We start from the raw sequence: 14,422 nt of genomic DNA, 5'->3' as shown, positions 1-14,422 counted from the left end.
GCCAAATATTTTACGCTCTGTGGGCCATACAGCCTCTGATGAAACTACACAATTCTGCCACTATAGTGCAAGAAAAGCAGCCATAGACAATATGGAATCAAATGAGCATGGCTGTGTTCCAAGAAAGCTTTATTTTTAAACAGGCAACTGGCCAGATCTAAACCATTTCTTCCATGACACACTGTAATTAAATAAAATCACCACCATATGAACAAATGTAATTTCTCAAACAATAAATCCCAAAAACATAATCATAGTTTCCAACAGGACCTTAAGAAGCAGAGATTAATTCATTTAATATTCAAAGCAAGAAAAAATCTGTGGGAATGGAAAATAGCAAAGAAGCAGTTTTCATTCTTAAGAATGAAATTCCAATATATTGGGCAAAGCACTGGTCTTTTGACCATAAGGAATACTCTATAGGGGATAAAATACCTTTTTTGATGAATCTTCCTTCTCCAGTTGATACTAGGGTACCAGGTCTAGGTCTTTCAGGAAAATTAACTGCTGTGATAAAGTTTTTCCATTATTAAATGCAATTTAAAAAAGAACATCAGTTAAAATTTGAAAAACTGAATACAGCAAAAAAACCAAAATCTATTTAAATACAAATCAATCCAAAATACTCTTACCACAATCTTGCCACAGTTTCTGGAAAAGTAGAGTTGTTTTTTGTTTCTTTGCTTTATTGCCGTAAGTATCTGTTTAAAAAGAAACCAGGAAAGCATGTGAATCATCATAGATTTATGCTGCTTCTCCTTTAACAAATAAATAGGTGTTTTATTCCCATAAGGTGCTTTAAACAAATGTATATAATATGGATTTAGTAAGTGTTGCAGAATGTGTCCCAAGTCAGCAGCAAAGGGTATAATACTCATCTTGTTTTTTTTATAACACCTATAAGTCAACAATGTCAACTAATGCAATAAGGGCAGATAAAGACCAAACCAAAATGGAGACCACTCTGAGTGGCAAGCTTTCCATCTATAAAAAGGGCACAATAAAGACAAAAACAGAACCTCAAATATATAATAAATTTTGATAAACAGTTCAGATACTCCTAAATCATTCTAGATTCCTTTCCAAAGAAAGAGATGCAAAGAGCAGAGAGGTCAATTGATAAAAAAATCAACTGAAAACTTTTAGGAAATAAAATGTAAATTATGAAAACCTAACTGTATCCAAATGTATCTTACAAGGAAATGTTATTAGGAGAACTAACATTAATAAATATATGAAACACAACCACCAAGAAGTCATACCTTTTTCATCTGGCAGATATCTAAAATCCATAGATTCACTAACTTCCTGGTCAGAAGGTCTCCGCAACTGCATTTTTACTGTCACTGGTTCTGTTATCGCTCTGCAATATGGTGGAGTCTTAAAAACAATGGCTACTTGGCGGTGTACATCGGCTTGTGAAAAGATACCTTTTGCTTCCCAATCGTTCAACACAAACCGAACTTCTATGTCATCTAGTGAACACAAAAGGAAAGGAATAGCAATGGAAAACACAATCCATCTATTAATCTAAACTATAGATGGTCCCCAACTGATGATGGTTCAACTTAACAATTTTTTGACTTTATGATGGTGTGAAAGTGATATGCACTCAGTAAAAAATTCAGATTTTGATCTTTTCCCAGCCTAGTGATAGGAAGTATGACACTCCGGAGATGCTGGGCAGTGGCAACAAGCCCCGTCAGCTACATGATCAAGAGGGTAAACAACTGATACACTCACAACTGTTCGGATTTTCACTTTCAGTACAGTTTTCAATAAAGAACATGAGATATTCAATATTTTATTAAATAAATTGTGTTAGATCGTTTTGCCCAACTGCAGGCTAACTTAAGTGTTCCAGGCATGTTTAAGGCATACTAAGCTCAACTATGATGTTTGGTAGGTTAGGTGTATTAACTGCCTTTTCAATTTAAGATTATTTTCAAATTACAGTGCATTTATCATGGTATAACCCCACTGTAAGCCAAGGAAGATCTGTATATTCTAAATTCAATGAAACAAATAAATACCTTTCTGAACTTTATCACACAGTAGAAATATTTCATCGCCGCCTCTGACACTTCCACAGTTCTTGTTTACACGACAAATCCTTAATTCTGCAGTATTAGGAGCACCTAAATATAAAGGATTGTTTTAATGGGTTTCTGCCTCAGTAATATTCCTATTCCTTTTTGATGGTGAGAATTCTAGGAAAACAATTTACAGGACAGATAAAAGCTTTAGTGTATACATAAATTAAGGACACTAAGTACATTAATCATCCACACCGGTCCTTTTCCTTTCTAACTACACTGCCCAACCTGGTTTACAGCCTTGTGACTTCATCTCTCAGCAATAACAGATACTCTAGTTAAATCTCTCTGTTCCTAAATTCTGATTCTTTCAATTCATCCATACACTGTCACCAGATTAATCTCTTAAATCATGACTATGAGCCTACAGCAATGCAATTTCGTGCTTCCTATTATTAGGATTATAATTTTAGTAATTCTCCCTGGCAATTCAAAGTTCTCCATGATGAAGATACTCTGATCCACCTTTATAGGCCTATGTCCTATATGTCCTAAGCTTCTATATGCAAAACAGGCAGTCATATACCATGAATGGATACATATATTAGAGCAAATACACACACGTGCAAGCAAAAACTTCAAGGGCAATTCATAATCTTTTAAAGCTACAAATATCCATATCCTTTGATCTAGCATTTGCCAACATATCTACTTCGGTAAAATTATGTTAAAAACACATTTGCACAAAATACACACATATAGGAAATTTACTGAAGTACAAATTGTTAGAGAAAAAAATCGAGAGGGAAACAAACCAAATGTCTTGTAATAGGGTAATGATTTAATAAAATTGTGATATAGCCATATAAGGAAATATGCAGCTACTGAAGAGAGAATAAGATACCGGAAAGGGAAAAAGGCTTAAGATATATTGCTAAGAGAAAAAAAAATTTTTTTTAATGATCTGTGATGACTTTTTTGTAAGTTGCCAAAAGTATATTGTATGAATGATAGTGATGATGTGTTTTTATGTATGAAGAAACTGGTGAAATATGTACCTGGGGATAGTGATTATCTTTGGAGGAGGAGATCAGAGAAAATTATTGTTCTTGTTATTTCAGTAATGCTTGTTTTTCTTATAATGAACATACTCTCTCTAACTGCCAAAACACTTTAAAAAATTAAACTAAAAAAACCCACAAGCTAATGCTACAAATATAAGAAAATAAAGTACTTACGGTTGTCATAAATTGGGTTAGAGACAACAGGAGGTAGAGCCGTTGTCAAATTACCATGTTCATCAGGGAGGAAAACTTGAAAGCATAATCTCACCACATTGAGGTCGCAATCTTCAATATCAAGCAGTTGCTGTTCAGGGACTAAATAGTACATTTTTTTTTTTAAGAATGTAAAATAGTCACATAGAACTAAAATCCTGCTAGGTCCTCCTCCCTGCCCGACATATCCAATAACCCTAAGTAGAACCAGTCTATGCTAACAAAATAGAATAGTATACAATCTCAAAAATGCCTTTTACCATTATCATATGTAGTCACTAACAGTATTCGTGAAGTTATGTGCGTGGTTAGGAAGTAACTATCCTAAATCATCCGAAATTTAGAGCAGAACCCCAAATTGATATTAATAACCAACCAAATTTTTACAAAAATGGTTGCAGGTTATACAAAACAGAGAAGAGGGAAAATATAAATCTGTATAAGAGAGAATATAGATCTGTATAAGAATTACTATCATCCCTATTTTATAGATGAGGAACGAATTTTAAAGAGATGAAATTACTTCTCCAAAGTTCCACAGATAGGAAGTGGCAGAGAAGGAGTTCATACTAAGAAGTCATTGAATCCTGAACCTATGTTCTTGAAAACTGAAGTCTATGAGAAAATTTTACATATGTTTTGCATAAAAGTGACATACACAGAAATACCTATTAAAATTCAGAACAATATCTTAGGGATTAAATACCAAGAAGACAATAGATGATATAAGGTAGCTAGCTAGTTTCCATAAAAAGTTTTATGTGCAAATTAGGTTTGCTTTAAAAGACAAAAAAATACTATAGCAGGAAAAATTTGCAGTTCTGAAAAAATGTAAAAACCTTTATGACAGAATATAATGTAATGACAGTTTTTAAATTAATACCTGAAAAGAAATCAGGTTCCAAAAGAAAATATTAACTGCCTTTTCAAATAATATAAGCTGTAGGAATAAATCATAACATGGTCATATTTTTTTAAAAGCACAATTACGTGAAAATTTTTATTTTTCAGAAAGTATTAAAATTTGAAATACTAAATTTGAAAGTTAAAACTCAAATTCTTAAGTCTTACAGGCGTAACTAATAAAATGACAATACATTTTGATTTTGACTTTTTATTTAAACTATGCTCACAGTCTCAGTAGCTATCACAACATTTAAAATATTCCCGTTAGGGGCGTCTGGGTGGTTCAGTTGGTTAAGCATCTGCCTTCAGCTCAGGTCAGATCCTGGAGTCCTGGGATCTGGTCCCACATTGGGCTCCCTGCTCGGCGGGGAGCCTGCTTCTCCCTCTACCTGCCACTCCCCCTGTTTGTGCTCTCTTTCTCTCTCTCTCTGTCAAATAAGTAAATAAAATCTTCAACAACAACAAAAAAATATTCCCATTAGTATTCTTAAGCCAAGCATTTGAAGGCGTCTACAAGAACTTATCTGTACAACTAGAAGGTCAAAATATACACTTGTGATGCGAGTGTTCATATCATAACATAATATGACATAACAGGTGTGGCTGAAAGGGGCTTATTACAAATAACAGAAGACACTCCTTTCAATTTTTTTGCTGTTATCACTTAGCAAGGGTTTTAGGAGCTCTTTGCCAGGAATGGGGGTGAAGACCAAATATATATTTATTATAAATCACAATATCACAAAAGCCCAGAGAGGTTAAGTTCGGCATAAGAGGCCTCTTTTTTTCCAGATAGAGCCTGCCCATTTTCTAAGAGGTGGCTAAGAAAATGAGAAGTTGAGATAAATTCTCAATAGCCTATAGAGGAAACATAAAGGAGTTCAGGTTCTACCAAGGATGGAAGACCTGATAAATGCCAAATACTCTGGTTGGGGCCCTGAAGGAGCTATACCTTAGGATTTAAGAATGAATTGGAAAGACAGCAGATCTCACAGAGATAAAGTCTGGCTTCAAACAATCTAAATCATTTGCTGATTTGAGGTTGGTACTGACTAGCCACCAATACAAGAAAATCTCCTGAAGACAGATAACAATATCCTAGGCCTAAAATCTTTATAATTTTGCATAAACAATGACTGGTATTCTATTTTAAATAACTGGGCAAATGAGACAAAATAGAGGGGTTTTTTGTTTGTTTGTTTGTTTGTTTGTTTTTTTAAGAAAAGAAAAACAACAGTCTATAGAAAGAGACCAGGGATGCCTGGGTAGATCAGTTGTTAAGTGACTGACTCTTGATTTCAGGTCAGGTCATGATCTCAGGGTTGTCAGACTGAGCCTCGCATCATGCTCTGGTACTGGGCATGAAGCCTGCTTAAGATTCTCTCTCTTCCTCTCCTTTTGCCCACCCCCGAAAAAAGAAAAAGACCACAAAGGATTCAAATAATGAAGTCTGCAGACACTTGACTTACAATATATATTCAAGCAGTTAAAAGACAATATTGAGTTTAGTAGAGAACTTGAAACTATTAGGAAAGGAACCAAACAAATTCTGCAACTGAAAAATACAATAAACTGAAATTAAGAATATCATCAAATTTAGCAACTGTTTTTATAAAACTTTATTTTGTATCTTGTCTATCTATATGCCAAGGACTAAAATCTGTTTACCAATATTTTCTACCAAGAGTCTCTGAAATGTTGATTTACATTTAAATCTTTATTTCATTTTCAGCTGATTTTTGTATATAACAAGAGGTAGAAAAATCCAACTTAAGTCTTGTATTTTCTTAAGTGTCTTTCTGGGCTCACAATAATACTTCACTGGCCAATCTGTCTATTGTTACTCCAATACGACAGCCTTAATTAATACTTCTTCATAATAAACCCTAATATCTGATAAAGTTAGTTTCTCAGCTGTTTCTTTTCTATAAAGTATGCTCCTTCTCCTGTTCAGAATAATTTTATCATATTTAATGAAAAATCTCAAGAGTTTGGACTTGCACTGAGTCTGTATATCAATTTGGGGAAAAATGCCATCTTTATAATACTGATATTAGTGAACATGACATGTATCTCCTTCACTTTAGGTGTTCTCTATCATCTCATAATGAAATTTTATAATTTTCCCTAAAGAAATCTTGATCACCATTTCTTAGATTTGTCGCCCTGTACTTTATATTTTCTGGCAATATTTTCTTTGATTATTTGTTGCTGATATATAGAAATGCAACTGACGTTTGCCTATTAATTTTACATCCATTCACCCTTTTAAAGTTATTATTTTAATTATCTATTTGTATGTCCTTTTGACTTTTCACCATAAATAATAGCTTCCAATAATTACAGTTTTATTTCTGCATTTTCAATTAGGTCTCACTGCACTGGCTACAATCTCCACGACAACGATGAAGAGAAGTAGAAAGAGTACACATCCTTTCCTCATTCCTATTTCAAAGTGAATGCTTCTGATGTTTCCTTCATTTAGGATAATGCTTGCTGTAGGCTTTTTAATATATACATATCATTCTATAACACAAAATGCAGTATTTTATTCTGCAATGTGACAAATTCTACTCAGTTTTAAAAATCTGCAAAATCTGAAGTATGCGAACAATCAACTTCTCTTAAATTCCTCTTAAATTAGTTTAAAATTTCCCTTTATATTTGATCAAATGTAAACAAGGTAACAATTGTTAATCTATCTTTAGAAATAAATATTACTCCTTAGTCCTATGAGCAGTATGTACGAAAATTTCATTTTTATCAAAAATATATCACCATGATCTGTTTCTCTTGCAAGTAGGAATTCAAATTTTTAAAGTCAATTACAACATCTATTAGGTCTAGAGATGTGACATTTCCAAAATTTTAATACAGTTAAATATTACTGAAACACAAGTAAACAACAGGATAAAAATACATTTTATATAGACTAATAATTTTATTTTTTAAAGATTTTATTTATTTGACAGAGCAAGAAAGAGAGAAAGAGAGAGTGCACGCGTGCATGAGGAGTGGGGAGGGGCAAAGGGAGAGGGAGAAGCAGGCTCCCCGTTGAGCAGAGAGCTGGATGGATGCAGGGCTCCATCCCGGGACCCTGGGATCATGACCTGAGCTGAAGGCAGACACTTAACCGACTCAGCCACCCAGGCACCCTGATCACTTGTCTTTTTAATCTGTGTTCTTAAAAAACTTAAAAAAAAAAACAAAATAAAATCAACTGTGTTCTTTTTCAGGCTACCAATATAAAATAATTCCCCCAAACTCAACTGTAAAACAGTTTTTGTAACAACTCAATGTCCTTGTATATGGAAAAATAGTAAAATACCTAATAAAACTGAATTGCAAATTCTTTATTGTCAAAACTATATAGATTTTAATTACTGAATATTAGAATTCCTTTTATGTCATTAAATACGTAGATAGAAAATGATAAATGAAATTTTTTTCAGCTTTTGTGGTATGAGTCCTCTACGAAGTCTAACTGCTATTCTTTAATTGCAGCTAAGTGGACACTATTAAAACTTGATATTGAAGCCCTTCATTAAATTCCTCGCCCAATTTAGATTTTAGCACATCTTAAACAATTTGAACAATATTTTTGCATGAAGCCTCAAATTTAAAACTACTTGATTGCTATCTATCCCTATTTGCAAGAGATAGTTCCTGTTTTAAAGAACTAATAGCAAGAAAGATAAGGAATGGCCTGACAACATACTAGTTGATGGAGTATACAAACTAATTCTACGCAAAGTAAGAATAGTTTTTAATCGTTTTTGTATTTTCACATGATATTTGATCTCTAGCACCAGTCTATGGACCAGAATTTGTAGATCCTATTCTGCTATACATTTCCAATTCCATTGTTTGTTTTGTTTTTTTTAGACCCAGGAGAACTGAGAAGCTCCTTTGTTTCTATACATCATGAATATGTTTCACAAAAACAAAGTCAGCCGGTCTCTGGCAGTACAGCAGAATTTTCCCATGTGAAGTGATGCAACTATGAGAAAGGATCACTTCAGCTCTGACAAATTTCTAGGTAAGTGGTAGAATTTGAACTTCCGATCCCAAAAATAAAATAAACAACTAAAGAAAGGCTAATTCTACCTCTGAGTTCAGGTTGCTTAAATTAGTTTTTAGTGTTTTGTGTTTTTTTCAGAGGGATTAGATTTTGTTTTCCTTAGTATTAGAAATGTACATTTTAGGTTTTGTTTCAATATTCTAGGAAAACAGTAACATATAATAATCATTATTTCTATTATGAAAACTACATCAGAATAGAGAATGAGGTCTACTCTAACCATTTATTTATATTTATAACCTGTTCTCCCTAACTTTTCATTGTCTAATAAATTACATAATACACTTATCTAGTAAATTTGTTAATTTCTGAGGTCTTTCTCTACAGAAACATAAGCTCCTTGAAGGCAGGAATTTCCGTCTGTTTTATTCACTACCTTATCTGAAGCACCTAGAACAAGCTAGAACTATAAAGACTGAATGAGGTAAAAAAGTGATGAAGGAATGAATGCACGTAAGTAGTTAAGATGTGTAACCTACTGCATAGAAGTAGGAGACTTTTACCTCAAGGGACTTAGTCATGAAGATATTTAATATAAATATACTGTTTAGGCATGGAAGTGAAATATAACCCATTCCATCATAGATCCAGTCCACGACGAGCATGAAATTCATCTCAGAAGACAACTACTGAAGCATTAAATGATGCAACAGATGCCACAAAGCTTTTCATGACCAATTGTTGAGTGAATGGTATATATTAGGAAGATATCACCTTGGGCTCGAGAGCTGAAAAGGCTTTCAGGGCATTTCAGGTAAGGAAAACAACTTGAATATTTTTGGTAGACAAGTACAAACAAGACATGTTCACTCATTCATTTGTTCATTTACCCTTTCAACAAATTTTAATTAAGCCTCTACCATGTAGCAGATACTAGGCTATGTGTTAGAGATACATAGAAGACAGTCCTTCAGAGCCTCAGGACTCAGTGAAGGAGAAACATGCAAACAAAATTACAGCAAATCATATTAGAAATATGTACAATATTTTGGGAAAACAGGATACTTCTGTCTGGAAAGGTCACAGAAAGCTTCAAAGAGGTGACCTTAAACTTGAAGGCTTCATCAGGTAGATCAGAATATTTCATGTAAGAGAGTTGTAAATATAAAGACTGAGTAGTAAGAAAGAATGTGGCTCTTCTAACATGGCAAAATGGTTCAGATTGCAAAAACAAAGCACATATAGTGTACACTCAGTATTAGGGGAAGGAGGGACGGGAAGTCAAGGCAGAGGATGCAAGCTAGAGGTGAAGATGGAATGGAAAGCAAAGATTGGATTATGAAGGGCTTTGAGTGCCACGACTGAGAAGTTGAATCTAGCAAGTAGATCAGAGTTGCTCGAAGTGTGGCCCATGGATCACTTGCATCAGAATCATCTAGGGCAGAGATTTTCAAATTGTAGTTTGGGACCCACACTGGTCATAAAATTAATTTGGTGGATGGATAAGCATTTTCTTTTCTTTTCTTTTTAAATTTTAATTCCAGTCAGTGAACATACAGTGCTATTATTAGTTTCAAGTGTACCATATAGTGATTCAACAATTCCATACATCACCCAGTGCTCATCACAAGTGCACTCCTTAATCCCCATCACCTATTTCACCCTCCTCCACCCACCTCCCCTCTGGTCACCAACAGTTTGTTCTCTAGAGTTAAGAATTTGTTTCTTAGTTTGTCTCTCTCCTTTTTTCCCCTATGCTCATTTGTTTTGTTTCCTAAATTCCACATTTGAGTAAAATCATATGGTATTATTGGTCTTTCTCTGACTTATTTCACTTAATAATACTCTCTAGCTCTATCCATGTCATTGCAAATGGCAAGATTTCATTCTTTTTTATGGCTGAGTAATATTTCATTGAATATACATACATCTTCCTTATCCATTCATCAGTTGATGGACACTTGGGCTTCCTCCATATCTTGGCTATTACAAATAATGCTGCTATAAACATAGAGGTGCATGTGGATAAGCATTTTCTTAAAAAAAAAGAGAGAGAGAGAGAAAGATATGGAATGGAAAGGAATGGAAGAATGGAATAGCATAGAGGACATATTCCATGTAGTAAGAATCTGGGATCCACTGGGCAGTCATAAAACTAATTTGGTGGGCTGGATAAGCATTTTCTTAAAAAAAAAAAAAAAGGAAAAGAAATGGAATGCAAAGGGATGGAATAGAGAATACTGCATGTAGTAAGAATACTGTTTTTATCTATGTATGTATGTATGCCTATATATGTATTGCGTGGAGAAATAAGATCGGTTTCTTCTGTGAGTCACATTCAAATAAGAAACATGGAGTTACAGGTTTCTTAAAACACAGTCCCAGGGGTGCCTGGGTGACTCAGTCAGTTAAGCATTTGCCTTTGGCTCAGGTCATGGTCTGGGGATCGAGTCCAGAGTTGGGTTCCCTGCTCAGCGGGGAGTCTGCTTCTCCCTCTCCCTCTGCCCCCCTCACCCCTGCTTGTGTGTGTACTCTTTCTCTCTCTCTCTCAAATAAATAAATCTTAAAACAAAACAAAACAAAAAAACAAAAAACCAACACAGTCCCAGATCCCTTGCCAAACCTAATGAATTAGTCAGAATGTGACCTGGAACCTTTTTAGCAAGTAAGAAGGGATTCTTAATGCACATTCAAATTGAGAACCACTGCTGAAAAGTATTCAGAGCCACTGAAGGATAAGCAGAGTTCTGAAGTGATTCCTACTGGTTTTAGAATGATATTTTGTATGCAGTGTATGAAGTGCTCAGAAGATGATGAAGAACAGAGGCAGGACCACAAGTTTAGGGGCTAACAACAACGGTCCTGCTACAGGCTATAAATGATGTAAGCTTACATTCCGACGGGAAATGGAGAAGATGGACTGAGACAGGGTCAGGGTAGGGTGAACAAGAGAGTTTTGCTGGAATAGTGAGGGGTTATGAAGAGGACCAGTGGAAGAGAAGGCAGGAAAGATATGCTGGAGTTATATGTGGAAGACTTTCAATTTAGGGCCATTTAGTTTTTAAACTTTCAAAGGAGCCATTCCAATTTCTTAAACAGAATAATATGCTAAAAGCACTGTTCTAAGAAGATTACTCTAACAGGGTGGGGGTGGGGTGGATTCCACAACTTGTATTGTGAGATAGAGCCTTCAGCTAGAGAGAGCAAAAGGGCTACGGGGAAGAAATGGATATTACAAAAAACTAAACAACAACCAAAAAACAAATACTGTGAAGGCTCAACTGACAGGATTGCTCCCTTCCCCAAATCTAAATCCACCTAGGCAGCTGAGTAGACAGAAGATCATGAGCCTGGTAGCTAGGCTACCTGTGTTCAAATCCCAGCACCACCACTTACCAGTTCTATGACCTTGAGAAAATTACTTAACTTTTCTACGCCTTCATTTCCTTATTTTCAAAATGGAGATAACAATAGTCCCTAACTCATAGGTTGCTGTAAGAATTAAATGAAGTTTAAGAGGCACCTGGCTGGCTCAGTCGGAAGAGCATGCAACTCTTGATCTCGGGATTGTGAGTCTGAGCCCCATATATTGGGAGTAGAGATTAAATTAATAAACTTAAAAAAATTTTAAAAAGATTAAATAAAATAAAATATGTACAGCACTTATTTTTTACTAAGAACTATTCAAAGTGCTATATGAATATTATTAACATCATGCCTGGTTCTGGATTGGTAAAAAACCAAAAACCTAAAACACTTCTAGAGGGCCCATCTGCCTCTTGACTCCTGCATCTTCCTTTCTTAATGCCTTTTCCACTGGAATCAGGAGACCTACACCTGAACTCTTGTTCTGCCACTTGTACTTGCTACAAAACTTGGGAAAATTATACAACCAAACTTTGCGATTCTCTTCTATAAAGCAGTGTTGTTGTAATGACTAAATACATAGCATACATAAAGCACTTAACATTTGCTCCTTGACATATGAAAAATACTTAATAAATGGTAGCTGTTATTTATGATCTTCTTGTTTTATACTACATGATCCCTGTTTATACTGCATCTAGACCTCGACAGACTCTTAGTAAGTTTGGGCTTTCACTTTAGCATTGAAAATGAGCAGACTCTTGACCCAGAAATTTTCCACTTTTGAAAATTTATCCTAGGGGTGCCTGGCTGGCTCAGTCAGAAGAGCAAGTAACTCCTGATCTCGGGGTCATGAGTTCAAGCCCCATGTTGGGCGTAGAGAGGACGTAAATTAAAAACAAAACAAAACTTAAAAAAAGAAAAAGAGAAAATTTATCCTAAGGAAATAATCACACAAGAACTCCATGTATATGTGTTCAATGGAGTGTTTTAAATAAAACTGAAAATAACCTAAGTGTTCACTAACAGATGCCTAGGTAAATAAATTGTGGTCTATCCAAACAATAGAGTACTCTGTTAAAAGTAAAATAGAATTGTAAGTACTAACATGGCAAGATTTAAGATCTATTCCTAAGTGAAAAAAAAAAAAGCAGTAGCAGTATGGCATGGTTCTATTTATATAAAAATACATGCACACAGTTGTGTATACAGCTGGATATTTACTGTTTAGTGGATTTTGCGGGGGATGGCAACTGTAAGCACTCTGTACTGTTTGAACAGATGAATGACTACACCAGGCTAAATGCTGGCATCCCGCACTACAGCAGTCTCCACTGTAGAAGCTATGAGAGGATAAGTTCCTCAACTAGGGAGCTGTGTATGTATAAAAGAAGTTCTAGAAAAATACACACCAAACTTAACAGTCATCTGCTCTGATGGGGAAGACTGAATGGGAAGAAGGGGACTTTTGTTTAGAGCATTATACTAAATAGTATGAAAAACAAAACCCTAGGGAGAAGAGATGCAGACCTTACGGTTCATAAAAACACAGCACTTGGTTATGAACATATTCCTTAAATTATCTTCATATCCCTTAAATTATCTTTATACACCCAGGAAAAACACAAACCAACGGTATGAGGGTGTCTTAAATACGATGGAGAAATCTGCTCTTGGAGAATATTTAGAGTCATTCAGTTCCTGAATTATGCCTATTGAAGGAGCTGCAGAAGACTTTACAGTGGAGACTACCCTAGCACGCGACACCAGCACTTAGCTTGGCGTAGCCACTCATCTACTGGAACAACACAGAGTGCTTACAACTGCCAGGCGCGACACCTGATCACACTATCCCCGACAAAACCCGCTAACCAGTAAACACCTAGCCTCATACACAAACACACTATGAAAATATTTTGTATAGCTTCTACTATTTCTATACGTCTTCTTCCACACTGGGATTAATCTAAATTCCACTGCTGAGTATGCCCTTGATTTAAATAACCACAGTGCCAGTTCAACATTCAGAAAAGGTAATGTATACTGTCTGCTGGAGTGGCAATTGGAAGGCCACATTCAAAAAGAAATCAGAACATTTGTGAGAAGGTTTTCTTATAGAAAACAATGGCACTCTCCTTGGATACCAGGAAGCCTTGTCTGTCAGAGAATTTTTTCCCCAATGCTATGAAAGATTTTAAATCTTCTTCATTCCTCAGATACAGGTATCCGTCAGCAAGCAGGAAAGTGAACACAAAACTTAAGACAGCTTTTAAAGCACAGGTTCAAGATAGAAGCAGAATTCACTTGCACAAATAGGGCAATATCCAAATAATAGAAATAATTCTATCAAACATACTTACCATTGAAAGGGTTGATTCCTGCCCTTATTCTTGAAATAATAGCTTCTTTTACTTCTTTTTTCTTTACACAACGAATGCCCAAATTTTGAAAGCTAGAAGGAAAACAGAACTTTCAAACTGTATTACAGTTAAACACAAGGACATGTAAATGAGGTTTTACCAAAAAATACTGCAAAAATCAAGGGTACATCCTGTGCCTATGTCAAATACACCAAAACAGATGAAGATTAACAGGAAAGTAATATGAAAAAGCTAAAACTGACCTCCCAAACAAAAAAGTTGTAAAAGGATGCCCACAGGTATTTTTTGCTGAGCCCATAAAATTGTCGCCTGTATTTAAAAAAAAAAAATGTGCACACACTACTAACGTTTAACAATCCAGTAATTGCATATAAACATCTGGATTTCTCTCCTCTTGAACATTCTAAAGGTCTGGCCACAGTAGCCTAGCACAGG

General features: G+C 35.1%; 1 protein-coding gene and 1 long non-coding RNA gene across 5 annotated transcripts in view; one reads left to right on the top strand and one right to left on the bottom strand.

Moving 5' to 3' along the window:
• Positions 1-14,422, bottom strand: part of REL (REL proto-oncogene, NF-kB subunit) — a 37,482-nt gene that overhangs the window by 8,624 nt on the left and 14,436 nt on the right. For 2 of the 3 annotated variants that reach the window (XM_026485328.4, XM_026485309.4), the window contains 6 exons: positions 13,967-14,058; positions 3,275-3,415; positions 2,034-2,138; positions 1,263-1,475; positions 633-701; positions 436-507 (listed from right to left, as the gene is read on the bottom strand). In XM_026485328.4, the coding sequence (XP_026341113.1) occupies positions 436-507; positions 633-701; positions 1,263-1,475; positions 2,034-2,138; positions 3,275-3,415; positions 13,967-14,058 (692 nt within the window). The remainder of the gene's footprint in view (positions 1-435; positions 508-632; positions 702-1,262; positions 1,476-2,033; positions 2,139-3,274; positions 3,416-13,966; positions 14,059-14,422) is intronic. The other variant, XM_026485319.4, reaches the window with a different exon arrangement.
• Positions 7,819-14,183, top strand: LOC130543115 (uncharacterized). 2 transcript variants are annotated; one of them, XR_008958168.1, is made up of 3 exons: positions 7,819-8,258; positions 8,628-8,753; positions 8,886-14,183. It is a non-coding gene; the product is annotated as an uncharacterized LOC130543115 (long non-coding RNA). The 2 variants fall into 2 exon arrangements; XR_008958167.1 differs by having other exon boundaries at positions 8,628-14,183.

This window comes from Ursus arctos, unplaced genomic scaffold (genome assembly GCF_023065955.2).
Source record: "Ursus arctos isolate Adak ecotype North America unplaced genomic scaffold, UrsArc2.0 scaffold_8, whole genome shotgun sequence".
In the NCBI taxonomy this organism is placed as follows: domain Eukaryota; kingdom Metazoa; phylum Chordata; class Mammalia; order Carnivora; family Ursidae; genus Ursus; species Ursus arctos.
The sequence above is the reverse complement of the archived record's forward strand: the minus strand, read 5'-3'. Positions and strand labels throughout refer to the sequence as shown.